General features: G+C 44.9%; 1 protein-coding gene across 2 annotated transcripts in view; it reads right to left on the bottom strand.

Annotated features, from left to right (window-relative positions):
• The window catches only part of ENO4 (enolase 4), a 28,523-nt gene extending 14,110 nt beyond the window's left edge, over positions 1-14,413 (bottom strand). Inside the window, exons 1-7 of one of the 2 annotated variants that reach the window (XM_069567573.1) lie at positions 13,437-14,413; positions 8,496-8,624; positions 7,404-7,594; positions 4,387-4,532; positions 2,503-2,672; positions 2,271-2,402; positions 438-491 (exon numbers count right to left, since the gene is read on the bottom strand). In XM_069567573.1, coding sequence (XP_069423674.1) covers positions 438-491; positions 2,271-2,402; positions 2,503-2,672; positions 4,387-4,532; positions 7,404-7,594; positions 8,496-8,624; positions 13,437-13,601 — 987 coding nt within the window. In that variant the 5' untranslated portion in view covers positions 13,602-14,413. The remainder of the gene's footprint in view (positions 1-437; positions 492-2,270; positions 2,403-2,502; positions 2,673-4,386; positions 4,533-7,403; positions 7,595-8,495; positions 8,625-13,436) is intronic. The other variant, XM_069567575.1, reaches the window with a different exon arrangement.
• Between the last annotated feature and the right edge of the window lie 385 nt (positions 14,414-14,798).

Below are 14,798 nucleotides of genomic sequence, written 5' to 3'. Positions count from 1 at the left end.
AAAAAGAATATGATGGAACCACCTGGTTCCTCTACAGCTGCCCTCATGCAGCCTCTGTGACATCTCCCCCCAAGTCTTCTCAGTCAAGGGTACTCATTTGCCCAACACTGGGATTCTGAGCAGGCACATGTGACCGTGCCTTCACCATCATACCAAGCGGCCTCTCATGATCCTAGGGGCCAAATCTTTCCCTCATAATCTTCGCACAGGGCCAGCTGCCTCAGAAATCAAAATGAGATGATTAAATTCCATTAGAAACTGGCCACACAGCCAATGAGGGAACATATGAGCTTGGGTCATGGTCGAAACCCAAAGAAGATGAATACATTTTCCTATCTGTAGCAACAATATTGATCATGTTGCATATGAACTATAACTTCGACACCAGAAGGTATATAAGCATCAGTTAGTACATACCATATATACTCTCTACATACCATTTCAATTGCTTTGTTGATCTGTTTCTGAATTTCCAGAAGCATCTCCACACCCTGTAAGCAGAATAACCGTGATCTTCCACAACTGCCTGATAGCTCAGTTGATAAAGAATCTGCCTGCAATGCAGGAGACCCAGGTTTGAGCCCTGGGTCAGGAAGATCCCCTGGAGAAGGGAAAGGCTACCCACTCCAGTATTCTTGGGCTTCCCTTGTGGCTCAGCTGGTAAAGAATCCGCTTGCAATGCGGGAGACCTGCGTTTGATCCCTGGGTTGGAAAGATCCCCTGGAGAAGGGAAAGGCTACCCACTCCAGTATTCTGGCCTGGATAATTCTATGGGCTGTATAGTCCATGGGGTCTGAGTCAGACACGACTGAGTGACTTTCACTTCACACTTCACAACTGCAGTCTAGAATTTTAAATATAAACACGTACACCACACATGAATCTTTCTAACTCAGAATATTTGTAGGGTCTTTGATTAGACATCCTGGATAGTGAATTACATATGGCCTACAATATCAGAGGATTAAATGCTAATTTCAACTCTCCATTTTTATTTGGGTGAAAATGAATGAGAGGCTCTTCCTCCTTATCCTCTCTTCACTGTTCAGAACTGGCTGGTTTAGTTGGTTGAGTCACGTTAACTTCACTCTCTTTCATGGTCTCCTGACCAACCTTCTTGCAACACATGTCGCAGGTCATCAAGGGCTTCTGCATGGGAGTGTTTGAATTAGTATAAATCCACTGTCACTTAGAAAGGGGGAGGATGTATTCTGCTGAGGTGGGATCTGCATATGGAGACAGACGAAGAATGGCATGCCAAACACTCTGGTACCCAAATAGCACAACAGATATTAACTGAAGGGAAGATCCTGGCACCAGGATCTGCACGGGATCTGACAGATGGTGCGCCAGATATAAATCCGAGTCTTCCAAAACTGATATAAGCGAGGTAATGCCTATTTCCCTTAAAAAAATAAAAAGAATTCTTTATCATAAAGAAATCATCTTGAGATTAAAAAAAAAAAAGATTTTCACTAGGTTGGATAAAATATCAGTCACTATGTTGCCCAGAGGGGACGGAGCTTCCTGTCCTTTTCCTGTAAACATCCACTACAGAATACGAATGCTTAGTTCTCCCTAATGCCTAACTGGCAGAATATTTCATGAAGATATAAAGCGGTGTATTGACTCACTTACGCCACTGAAGAACAGTTAGGCACTGACAGACCTCTGAGTAGTAAACATGCCACTTAGGATTCCTTCCTTCCATATTCCATAAACATGCACTAAACCTCTCTTATGTGCCAGGCAATCTGCTAGGCTCTGCAGTTCCTACTTAACAGAAGGGCTCCTATGAAAGTGCCAGCTTTCTCTTGTTGCAGCCATTGTGCATAGACTAGTAAATAAAGATATCTCAGTTGCCCCCAAAGAACATCCTTCTAGCACTCAAGGCTTCTCTCTGAGCCTCTCAGTTCATTTCAGTCGCTCAGTCATGTCCAACACTTTGAGACCCCATGGACTGCAGCACACTAGGCTTCCCTGTCCATCACCAACTCCCGGAGCTTGCTCAAACTCAACTGTGATCCTCTAGCAGGAGTCAATATTATAAAGAGCCGGAGATCCAAGGTGATCTAAATGTGGTCCCCTTTCATTTGTGGTCTTGTTTTCTTCCCGCTTCCCTAATTTCCTAAATTTTTTTCTCATTTTTAATTTAATTCCTTTTCCATTGGTATCATAAGCCTTGGGGGCATCCCCTAAAAACTTACTAATGATGAAGTTTTGGTTTTTATTTTTTTAAAGAAAAGGTAGTTTGAGATAATGTAAGGTACTTGTTTAGCTGTTAATCCAGGATGGGGTATACAGATCACTTCTTTCATCAAATTCAGCTTCCCAGGTGATGACTTCCCACAGCTGACCAGCGACACCATCAGAAGAGGTATAGTTAGTTTTTCTGGCTGTTCCTGAAATGGGGGTGGGGGGGAAGCAAGAGGAAATGAGAAACATGGTTCACTCGTATTGAGACACTCATGGTCCTTGTAAAGGTTTGTAATGGCCTCTAACCTGGTGGTGCTTCAGTAATGCAATGTTCAGGTAGAGAGGATTATTGTCCAGCACAGCACTGGTTTTGGCAACGGCCAGTGACACGGCCCCTATGGCCATGCTGCCACAGAGGACAGGCTCAGGAGGTTCTGCAGGTATAATTGGTTTTTCTGCAGAAGTCTCCATCTTTCCTGAAAAAAAAAATTTGATAAAAGATTGCTTTCCAGAAAGCAAAAGTGTGACTATGATAAAACTGTATTTTTCAATGTTTTACTTACAGATGCAAAGGCTGAAAACTTAGGCTGGGAAGAACATATTCACTACTTCCACCCCTGAGAAGTTTCTGTCTGATGTCACTACTCTCTAACGTCCAAACAGTCCTCAGCCATGGATTTTGCCGAAGACATTTTAGAATATTCAGTATTAACTCCTTCCACAGTCATGTAAGGTAGAAATTGTTATCTCATCTAAATGAGGGCTTAGGCTTAAAGACTTTTCCCACATCCAGCAGAACGTGAATTTAAGGAGAGCATTTGGACAGTCTCTGAATTCCAAACCCTTTGTTTTTCTATGTTCCACCATCACTCTTTCATACCCAGCTTTTTGTTGAACATCTCATGTGTATATCTAACTGGTTATCTTGCTTGCCAGCCCCAAGTGGATGTCTTTTTCTATGAGGAATTCCTTCCAGATCTAACCATCCACTCAGAATCCCCAACCATCTTTCACCCTCATATATTCTCAGCCACTTAGTCTGATCAGGCACCAGAGCGTCCATAATAAATCTCTCGTTCCCCTCCTGTTCTCTGCTTTCCCACAGTTGCTGACCTGAGTCAGGTACATAAGGTAAGTGGAGTCAGATGTATAAGCACCCAGCACACATTAAACGTTTAGCAAATTATGGTTCCCTCCTACTTTTTCCTGTCTTACATTCCAAATTCTATCAATCAAAAGAAACCACCAAATGAACACCCACTGGTGGTCTCTACCTATGATTCAGCAGCAGCCATCCCCACCTTCCAGAAGATTCGCCTAACAAGATTTTTCTGCCTTGGGCAACTCTCCTCCTCTGTCTGGGCCTCAGCATCTGAATCTATGAAATAAGAGACCTTGTCTTCATGATCTCTTTGGTCTATGGTTCTGGTGGTTTCTTACTCAATGGAATCCACACTCATCTGGTATTTAGTCTATTCCCAGCATCATGCTAGGAACTGGCAGTTCTAACTTGAATGAGGCATAATTCATGCCTTCAAGGAGCATGTTGTAATTGGATGGACATACAAAACACTGTTACAACACTAGCAGCAGCTCTGGAATTAATATATTAGAGGAACTGAGGTGAACGGTATGTTGGAAGGCGTGGAGCAAAGGGCCATGATAACTTCAATTATATGCCTTAAAATGGCAAGGTCTTCCAAAGAAAGTTTTCCTTAATATGTTACCTGGGACTGCAGAAATGTTGGTTATGCATATCAAAGGATACCATTAATTTTTTAAATATGGAGTGGCTTTCTGATGAGCGAATGGGAAATTTGAGAAGCAGTTGAAGGTCTCCATGTCACCCCCCGCCGCCACCCTCTCTGCCCTTCAGCAGAGAGTACTGTTCAGAGTACTTTGTCCAAAGTATTGTTCAGAGTCCTTTGCTTACTAAGTGCTTACATCTGGGTAAGAAATATTTTTTATCTTACAAATAAAAATGGAGGGCAAGATGGGGTAAAACCATGCTGAACCTAACATTGTAGCTTCAAGCAAGGAAATGGCATGGAGGATGGATGGTACCTGGTGGGAACCCAACCCAGGTGTGCAGCAGAGAGACCTGAACTTGAAAAGGCAGTCCAAGCTTCAGCCTTTCTTCCCCCACATTTGTTACTTATGGTTGGTTCTACAAGATGATAAGCCACTGACCTTGCTTTTGTCCTTTTTTCTTGGATGGAGGTGGAGGAGGAGGTGGTGGTAGCAGCAGCTGGGGTGAAAGTGCTGTTGAGTCTCCTAGGTTCTTTTCCAATTCTTTTCTCTCCTTATCTTCTTGTACTTTATTTTCATAGAATGTCCTTAACGTCAAGAAAGTATGGATTTATAATGAGATTATTTAGGAAGATTGCTTGTAACTTTGGTCACGTTTTAGTGCTAACCCTAAAATATTTCAGTAGCTAACTCTGCTTTTAAAGCTACCTAAGAACAAATCTGCTTCAATTTCCAAGACTGAAAAATGACACCGTTATAAAACCATGTTCAAGTACTGAAAATCATTTTGGCCTGGAAATAAATGTATAAAGATTTTGGGTGCTCATTTTAAAAATTATCTGAGCCCTGTTTATTATTTTTAAAGTAAAATTTGAAGAAATAATTTGATTAAGGGCTACTGGATTTTCTTTTTGAATAAATGACCATCAGACAAAAAATGAGGCAAGCATAGACAGTGAAATACATAGCACTATATGCAGGACTAACTTTTTTTTAAATTTGAGGTGAGTGCTTAAAATGAACAGCTAAAAATTTTTTGGTAACCCCAACTTAGGTACCTCTAAATAAAATTTCAGCTCCCTGGAATAAAAAGAGGGTAAAAATTTCCAGAGACAAAAAAACAACAAGCCAAAATTTAAAAAAGATTTGGGAATCAAATTTCCATCAGATGCGGGTGGGGCTGTGCCTTTAAAGTAATGAAAGAAACAGATTTCAAATGAGAATTCTATACTCAGCTAAACAGTCAAACATGAAGGCAAAATGCTAACATTTTCACATGTAAGAATACCCTTACAAAAATTTATATCCCAAATACTCTTTTCTTATCCTTACTTACAAAAAAAAAAATATATATATATATATAGGCTGTTCAGTTCAGTCACTCAGTTGTGTCTGGCTCTTTGCGACCCCATGAATCACAGCACACCAGGCCTCCCTGTCCATCACCAACTCCCGGACTTCACTCAGACTCACGTCCATCGAGTCCGTGATGCCATCCAGCCATCTCATCCTCTGTCGTCCCCTTCTCCTGCCCCCAATGCCTCCCAGCATCAGAGTCTTTTCCAATGAGTCAACTCTTCGCATGAGGTGGCCAAAGTACTGGAGCTTCAGCTTTAGCATCATTCCTTCCAAAGAAATCCCACGGTTGATCTCCTTCAGAATGGACTGGTTGGATCTCCGTGTAGTCCAAGGGACTCTCAAGAGTCTTCTCCACCACCACAGTTAAAAAGCATCAATTCTTCAGCGCTCAGCCTTCTTCACAGTCCAACTCTCACATCCATACATGACTACTGGAAAAACCATAGCCTTGCTGGGTCTTCATTCCTGGGTGAGTATTTTCTCTAGCTGCAGCAAGCAAGGGCAACTCTTTGTTGCGGTGTGTGGGCTTCTTGGGGTCGCTTCTCTTGTTGCAGAGCACAGGCTCTAGGCATGCAGGCTTCACTAGTCGTGGCTCTCAGGCTCTAGAGCTTGGACTCAGCAGGTGTGGGCTTAGTTGCTCGGCAGCATGTAGAATCTTCCCTGACCAGAGATCAAACTTGTGTTCTCCTGCATTGGTAGGAGGACTCTTATCCACTGTACCATGAGAGAATCCTTCATCCTTACTTTTACAGGATGTAATCCAACAATTCAAGAAAGAGGAAGATATGGGATCCAGGAAACAGGAGAACAATGAAGGGATATCTTATGACATTGCTGTAGTAGGTCTGCTGCTGCTGCTGCTGCTGCGTCACTTCAGTCGTGTCCGACTCTATGCAACACCATAGGTGGCAGCCCACCAGGCTCCGCGGTCCCTGGGATTCTCCAGGCCAGAACACTGGAGTTGAGTTGCCATTTCCTTCTCCAGTGCATGAAAGTGAAAAGTGAAAGTGAAGTCGCTCAGTTGTGTCAGACTCTTCGAGACCCCATGGACTGCAGCCTTCCAGGCTCCTCCGTCCATGGGATTTGCCAGGCAAGAGGACTGGAGTGGGGTGCCATTGCCGTCTCCGAGTAGGTCTAGAGAGGAACAACTCAAAGATGGGAGATTTGGGAGGGAAAGTTTCAGGAAAAAAAGGAATGTAATGAAGTATAAGGTATGACTAAGAGATTAGGAAAACAATTAAGGATATGTTAATAGCAAATAACACACACAAAGAAGTGGAATAGCATTCAAAAACTGGAGGGCTACAATCCATAGGGTTATAAAGAGTCGGGCACGACTGAGCACACACATGTGCATGCACACGCACACACACATACTATTTATAAAAGACACAACTAGAACTCACACAAAATTATATACCATTCAAAACCTGTAAAAAGCTATTCAAAAAAAGTTCACGATACAACTCTGATGCAAACTAAAATGTGAAGTTACACACAATTAAGCAAATGATAAAACTTAAAGAAAGAGAATCCAGTTGACTTTCTTTGGCCATGAGGATTGTGGCATTGATCTACACAAAAGGAAAAGTAATGTTAACCCACACGTGGTTGGGTTAGCTATGTGAACTATGCTCACATAGCCATTCTTCCTTGGTTTGCACATTTTAGAGTCACCTGTGGGCAAGGCCTGGAATATCTGGCTGTTTGGAGATCAGAACATAAGCACCACCCACTGGGTCATACAAAAGGATAAGAGAGGCTCATGGGGATGACTCATGTGAGGAGGTACAGAGGGGAAAAAGATGATGTCTGAATTCTTCATCCTTTTCCACAGAAACTTTGAATCCTAGGAAAGCCCTATGCATAAAAAGAGGCCAAAAGGCCTTATGTAGCCTTACACAGTAAAAGTTTAATAAGAGGGTTTTCAGGAGAAAAACAACATTTTATGCTGCATGTTGATGCTTTAGCATGTTTCCTAATTGACTTCCCAACTGTACCCTATAGATAGGACACACCTGTTTCATTGGCAGGTGAAGTGGAAAGAAAATAGGTACATAATTATACTGGACACTTACGTTTCAAGGTTTCATATTTACCTGAGTACCTGATCCACCTCAGCCTGGTTGGAGGGCACCAGGCCATGGAGCTCCTCAGTGAGAGTTTCGTTGACCCACTGCACTGCGGTACTGACAGCATCCACCCTTTCTAACTCCTCGGCTTCAACTAGCTCAGGTGAAGTGTTCTCGTGGGCTTCAAAGTGCGTTGCGATCACCACAGAACATATGTTCTGAAAACAAGAGAAATGTGCTCTACATTTTCCCTGCCTTTCACAGGAAATAGGAAATTGAATGTATCCAACTTTAAGGTACATGATATTTTATCACCAATTGCAAAGAGAAAATAAGAATCTATAATTTTCATTGAGACATTTTTATAGCTATTGAAACACGGTGGAACCCGACTTCAAGGAATGTTTAAAATTATTACCTTGTTAAAATACTCTTATAAAAACCTTACACTGAACTTCATTTCTATCATTGCCTCTCTCAAAAATAGCAAAAAGGAGACAGATTTAATCATAATTATTTTCCTGGATGACAATGCATTTTTCTTCAAGTAGATCAGTCTACATATCTATAATTCTACGTAAGTGAGAGAGAGTCGCTTAGTCGTGTCCAACTCTGCAACCCCGTGGACTGTAGCCCACCAGGCTCCTCTGTCCATGGAATTCTCCAGGCCAGAATACTGGAGTGGGTAGCCGTTCCCTTCTCCAGGGGATCTTCCCAACCCAGGACTCAACCCAGGTCTCCTGCACTGCAGGCGGATTTGTCACCATCTGAGCCACCAAATCTGTATAAATCTTTATGTAAATACATGAATTTATAACCCTATCTGCAGATTATAGAACTCATGACATTAGCAGTGTCAGAGTTTTAAAACTATTTTTGCCCCATTTCATGTCTCAATCTTCAGATCACCTTCAGGTCTGTACCAACAGTGCACGTAATAAACCATCAGGGCAGATTGTATGATTCATGCTTTGGGTTCATAACTGCCTACAAATACTGTATGTGTATTTCACAGACACTGAATTTCAAAACATTAATTTCCCACTATTTAGACAGTAAATGCTAATAAATGCAGTGGAGCCAAGACAAAGAGAAGAACAAGTTTAAGTTACTTCCTACCTTGGAAAAATTTTGAATGGTGCAGAATATTTCCACTTGGAGGGTTGGAAGCCCAAGTCCATCCAGCACATTTTTCCCCACAACTTTGCATATGGTGGGAGGTTTTGCAAGTTTAGAAAAGCAGTTTGCCTTCAACACACACACACATAAAAAACACACAAAAATACCACATCTAATTTATCTTTGAAAGGTCATTCACATTTACTCTAGTTTCTAGTAAAGCTCTCTGTGAATGTCCTCATTCTGGGATTAGTCTAGCAGCTCTGTGGGAACATAAAGAGACTTGGATTTAGCCTCTGGTACATGAGGAAATTTGTCTATTGAACTCTCATGGGAAACTCACAGGCATGTCTTTATTTAAAGGTCCTGGTTCATTCTTTATGGGCCCTAACCTATCCTTCCATCCAAGATGCTGAAGTCAATTGGCTTCTAGAAAACTGCGATGCATTCAAACCCAGGAAGCCTTAAGTGGGTTCATTATTATTCCTCCCCACAAAGCAGGTATTTTAAAAGGTGAAGACTTATACATTGGCCGTACTTCATTTACCATCAGTTCATGCATAGAACTACATGTTCAAAGAGGACTGTTGGAACCTTAGTGACAGCAGTTTCATTGATGTGGAAGAACAGAGGTCATTTGGAAGTTGATCCAAGAAACAGAAGAAAGAGAATGAAGCTGAGGGAGAAAATCCTCTCAAGGAGACTGAATAAAAAGATTCAAGGGACTTCCCTGCTGATCCAGGGGCTAAGACTCTGAGCTCCCAATGCAGGAGGTACAGGTTCCATCCCTGGTCAGGGAACTAGATCGACATGCTGCCAACTAAAATAAGATTCCACAGGCCACCACAAAGACCCAGCGCAGCCAAATAGATACAATAATAAAAATTAAAAGATTCACGACTGGGCCCCTGTGCAGAGGGCCGGGAGCTGGGAGGGAAGGAAGAGGGGTGAGAGAAGGCCCACCCCCTCACCCTCTTTTATCTTCAGACAGTATTCACTCTTTATTTCCACATAGCAGACTAGGCCTCTGATCTTTCAGTTCAAAATCCAATGACCACAACCTACCTAACTGGTCATCTCACATCCATCAGCAACGTGCCAGCACCGAGGTGGTGCCCAGCAGAGCTAAAGCAAAAGCCAATTTTCAAGCCATCCATGCATTTTCAGGATGATAGTTTGTATATGACTGTGCGTGCATGTGTGCTTAGTAGCTTAATTGTATCCAACTCTTTGCCACCTCATGGACTGTACCCGTGAGACTTCTCTGCACATGGGATTCCCCAGGCAAAAATACTAGAGTGGGTTGCCATTTCCTCCTCCAGGGGGATCTTCCTAACCCAAGGATCGAACCGGTCTCCTGAGTCTCAGGCATTGGCAGGCAGATTCTTTACCACTGCGCCACCTCAGAAGCCCAGGTATAGAGTAAGTATTAATAGTTACTTACTCTATACCTGAGAAGAAAAATATTATCTAATTTAACTTTTGTGTATTAGTGAGTTCAATTCAACAAGTAATGAGCACCTACAATGTACCACATATTGTGTAAGGAGGGAAATGGAACTAACTTTTAAAAAATGTTTAGTATGTACCTTAAAGGAGTGACTTGGTCTTGTTTATCACTGTATCGCATTCCACAGTGCCTGGTATATTTGGGATTCCATAAATTGATTCGTTGGAAAAGACCCTGATGCTGGGAGAGATTGAGGGCAGGAGGAGAAAGGGGTAACAGAGGATGACATGGTTGGATGGTATCACTGACTCAATGGACATGAGTCTGAGCAAACTCCAAGAGATGGTGAAGGACAGGGAAGCCTGGCATGCTGCAGTCCTTGGGGCTGCAAAGAGTCAGATATGACTTAGCAACTAAACAACAAGAACAAAATTTGAATCCTGCATACATTAATAAAGGCCAGATACAACCTGTCTAACACAACCTTGGGCACTTTGTATACATTATATTATTAACTTCTCAAAACAACTCTATAAGGTGGTATCACCTCAGTTCCACAGATGAGCAAACTGAATTCCAGAGGGAAACCTGTCCGAGATAAAATAACCAATGTCTTCATTAACCAATGTCTTAAAATAACCAATGTTGAATGCTTTGTAACAGACTTAGTGGCTCAAGCCATCTACTTGCTCATGATTCTGCAATCTAGGCTGGGCTTAACTGGGCAATTCTTTGGTTGATCTTGCCTGGGGTCTCCTATACAGATTCAGTCATCTGTAGGCTTGATTCAATTCGGAGTACTCAAAATGCTTTCATTCATATGTACAGTGTCTCAGCCAGGATGGTTGGAACATCCAGGGGCTGCCAGGCCATCTGTCTTTCTCACAGTGTATCTGGGAGGTCTCTCACATCTGCTAGGGCCTCTCTCTACAGGATCTCTCTCTCTTTCACTCTCTCTAGCATGGCAATCAGATTTCCTTTCAGCATGACTAACTTCCAAGAGTATTCCAAGAGTACATCATGCCAGCCCTTACCAAACCTCTGTTTGCATCATACTTGCCAAGGTCCTACGGATCAAAGCAAGTTATAAGGCCACGACCCCAGTCAATATAGGAGGGACTTCCATAAGAGAGTTCATTCTGTTGGTGTGGTTCATTGGGGACCATCAGTTTAACAGTTCATTACTGCTACACAGCAGCAGAGCTAAGGGTCAAATCCAATCTGCCCGATTTCCAGTCACAAACTCATAATCATAAGTTTTATGAAGGAGCAAATAGTATTGCTACTGCCCACAGGGATCTCTCCCTTCCCTGAATTCCTCTACTATATAAGAGAAGCATGGAAGAAATGGCATTTGAGCTGGACACAGGAGGTTGTGTAGTATTCCACAGGCAGACAACACGGAGAAGTTGAGGCAGATACTTTAGGTAGGGGGAATAGGATAAGTGAAGGGGAGGGAATTGGGAAACAACATTTTTTAAAAAGTCAGCGGGCCCATGTAGAGGAGCAGGGGAGGGAAGCATAGATAAGCCTGTGTACCAAATAGGGGCAAGCGCTGTGAGTCATACACACTAGAATGTGTTGGATCTTACTAAGCATGCAAGAGGGAACCACAGGAAGTTCTGAGTGAGAGATGATGGTCAGATTTGGGATGAGGAACAGTACTCTGGCAGCATTCGTGGGATGAACTTGATGGGGGAGGGGGAGAGACTGAGAATAAAGAGGGCCAGACCTGGGACAGCAACTGAGAAGAACTGCAGCAGCAACTGAGAAAATGAAATGGAGGTGCCTTTATGTCAACTCCTGAACATTCGTCAAAGCCCAGGCCAAAACCCCCACATGCCACAGCCCACAGGGATATTGCCCACCCCTGAGTTTCTTTAACAAACCCACAGTGGTCTGTTCCTCAGTCTGGCACACAATTCTGTATTACCCTATCCATTACTCCAGTTATTTCATGTATCAGTGACCCTTGTCCCTAATTGAGGTATAAGTTCCCAAAGAGCTGTATAAACCAAAGTCCTAGTTGCCTAATAGACTGGGAAGAGCATTACACTAGGGGCAAGAGTCCAAGTTTCCAGTTTTAACTTCTGCATTAATTGTGAGACAAGAGCTTGGGGTCTTTCTAAAATGAGGAAGTTGGACTAGTTAACTTTCAAGAATTCCTCTGGCAAGAGACTGTGGAAAGAGAATGGAATTGGGCGCTGCATTCACTTATTCATCGTGAGTGTCCACTATGCACTCTGCTAGGTACTAGGGACACAGGCCTGGTTTGATTTCTGTCATTCACAATGTTCCTTGAGAAACAATTCTAAATTCACTGGCATACGGTTCCTTTATTTGTAATACGGAATCATAAGGTTTACTTCACCGTGGTCCTAGGGATGAAGTGATATCACAGTAACCACATAACACAAGGTGCGTCGATAACACCCCCCCCCCCATTTGATGTATTGGCCAAGACCGAAAAAAACAAATATTTGTGGAACATCCCCTATATTAACTGCCCTGACAAGATGTGATTTTGAACCCTGTAGACACATTGCTTCTTCACTGCACTTACATTCTCCGCTTGGTGTTGTCATTCTGCCTCACTGTAGTGCGAATCCCTACCAGTTCCAATCCTGATACCTTTCAGAAGGTGGGTGTTGGTTAGTACTTACGGGTTTGGAAGTGAGAAAACGCCTGCCTTTGTTTCAACTGCCCACGGCTTTAAAACTAAATATGCACCAGATGGTGCGCTGAGCAGAGGAGCTAAGGGGTATGCGAAAAGACGAACCCCCGCCCCGCCGCCCCCACCCCTCTCCACAGGAGCTCACAAGCTGCCTAAGGAGGGTTTCAATACAAAATAGGGGATGCTACAAGGCAGCTGCAGGACGATCAGTCCAGGGCGAAGGGGGGCAAGACTTTGATCTGAATTTGAAGTTTAGGTGAGAGCTGGTCAGGTGAGACCGGCATCCCCGGAGCGCACGCGGGGCCCACAACTCAAGGAGCAGAGGTTTGAAATCGACCGAAACTTGGAAGCGATGGGAGCCTGCTGGGTACGAGGCCCCAGGGTGGGCTGAAGGCTACGCTGTAGCGAAAGCCAAAGGCGTTCGCTCCGTGGTCAAAAGGAGGCCGCTGAAGGTTGGTAAACTGAGCTATGAGGTATAAAGGACTGTGATTAAAGGAGATAACTGGCAGCCGGACAGGTCCGCCCCGAGGTAGTGAGGATGCCTGCCAGCCCCTGAGCTGTCGCGCCATAGCTACAAATCCGCCCAGAGCCCTCCTTCCTCCAGCAGTTTCCAGTCCACCACTTTCTTCCTCGAGATTCCTTTAGCCAGGTTTCCACTCCGCTTCTTCCCTTCAGGGTCCCGGCGCCGCGTCAACCCAGCCGGCACCCAGCGGCGGCGCGCGTGCGCGACTCTGCGGCGCAAGCGCCCCGCGTTGCCGCAGCGCAGGGCGGGGGGAGAGAGGCTGGAGGGAAGAGGGTTCTGGTCCCAGGTCCCTACCAGGTGCCCGTAGACGTCGGCAGGCTGGAGGTAGAAGGTGGAGTTGAGCAGCTCTTCCAGCCTGCGCGGAACGTCGTTCTCGCGGTAATACTCCATCGCCTGCTGCTTCAGCTTCTGCAGCTCCCTAGTGGTCCCACAGCTGCGGCCGCCGCCTTCTTCCCCCATGGTAGGAGATTTAAGGCTACAAGCGGGGGTTAGCCTGGGGGCCCGCGAGCGTCCTCCCTGTCGCTAGGCAACGCAGCGAGAATCCCGACCTCAGATCTCGCGAGGCTTCCTGGCTTGGGTTCTTTCCGCTTGCGGCCGACGCGAATGGCTCCTGCGCCCTCCTCTTTCCCTATCCCTGAGGTTTTGACCCCCCCCCCCCCCCGGGTTTTGCGGTTATTTACTCTTGAGACAAGCGCCGACCTGGCGTCGTTTTCCAGGACGTGTTTCCCTGACGGTTTTCAGATGGGAAAACGGTTAACACTCTCACGAAGCGCTTTTTGCGGAGACGTGAGAGAGGGTTAGCCCCTCCGCTTCCAGCTGGGGACTCGAACCCCGGGTGGTGCCAGTTCTCAGGTGGCCCTGGGACTCGGGCCATCAGGCCGTCCCCACTTTCCCCCTCGTTCCTCGCGATCAGGGAGCTCTTCCGGGCCGGGCGGCGGCCTGTGCCGGCCCCCTCTCCTGCGGAGGGTGTAAGAACGCTGGGTGTCCTTCCCTAAGCTGTGGAGGATTCCGCAGTTCCTTCCTTCGGCTGATGTTTACCTGCCCTGAGCCGAGCAGTGTGCTGGCTGTGGATACCGCGATGTCCAGCAGAGAACCGGCTACTCGCCCTCCTCTGGGAGATTAGTGAGGTGAAATTTTACCGTAGAAGGAAGAACAGTGCCCCCCCCCCCCCCCCGAATTTGGGATGTACCTTAAGGACCGGGCGTAGGGTGGAGGTGTTAACAGGCAAGACTTGAGGAGGAGAAGCAGGAATGGAGAACTGTCACTGGGTCACGTTCCTTCTCCAGAACCTTCTTCAAAGGCTGCCTGCGTCCTGCCCCTTTTAAATCCAGACTGCCTGCTTGGCTTGATTACACCTGCCAGGTGTCACGTGCACTTATACAGCTTCTTAATGTGCGCCCTCTGTTCTAGATTCTTCTGTTGCAGATAAGGGCTGAGATGGACCCGGTGTCCTTGTTCCCCTCTGTCCTTGTTCCTGGCCTAAGCAGACCATTCAAAACATTCATCCTGCACTTTTGCTCGTCTGGAAAACAATCTTAACTACTCTGCTACTAACTACTAACTAATCTTAACTATTCTAACTCACAAGTCAGAATAAAATGAGAAAGTGAGTGAGAAAACACTTTGAAACAAGATCGTTATTTGCAATAGAGGTCG

This window comes from Ovis canadensis, chromosome 22 (genome assembly GCF_042477335.2).
Source record: "Ovis canadensis isolate MfBH-ARS-UI-01 breed Bighorn chromosome 22, ARS-UI_OviCan_v2, whole genome shotgun sequence".
Classification (NCBI taxonomy): Eukaryota; Metazoa; Chordata; class Mammalia; order Artiodactyla; family Bovidae; genus Ovis; species Ovis canadensis.
The sequence above is the reverse complement of the archived record's forward strand: the minus strand, read 5'-3'. Positions and strand labels throughout refer to the sequence as shown.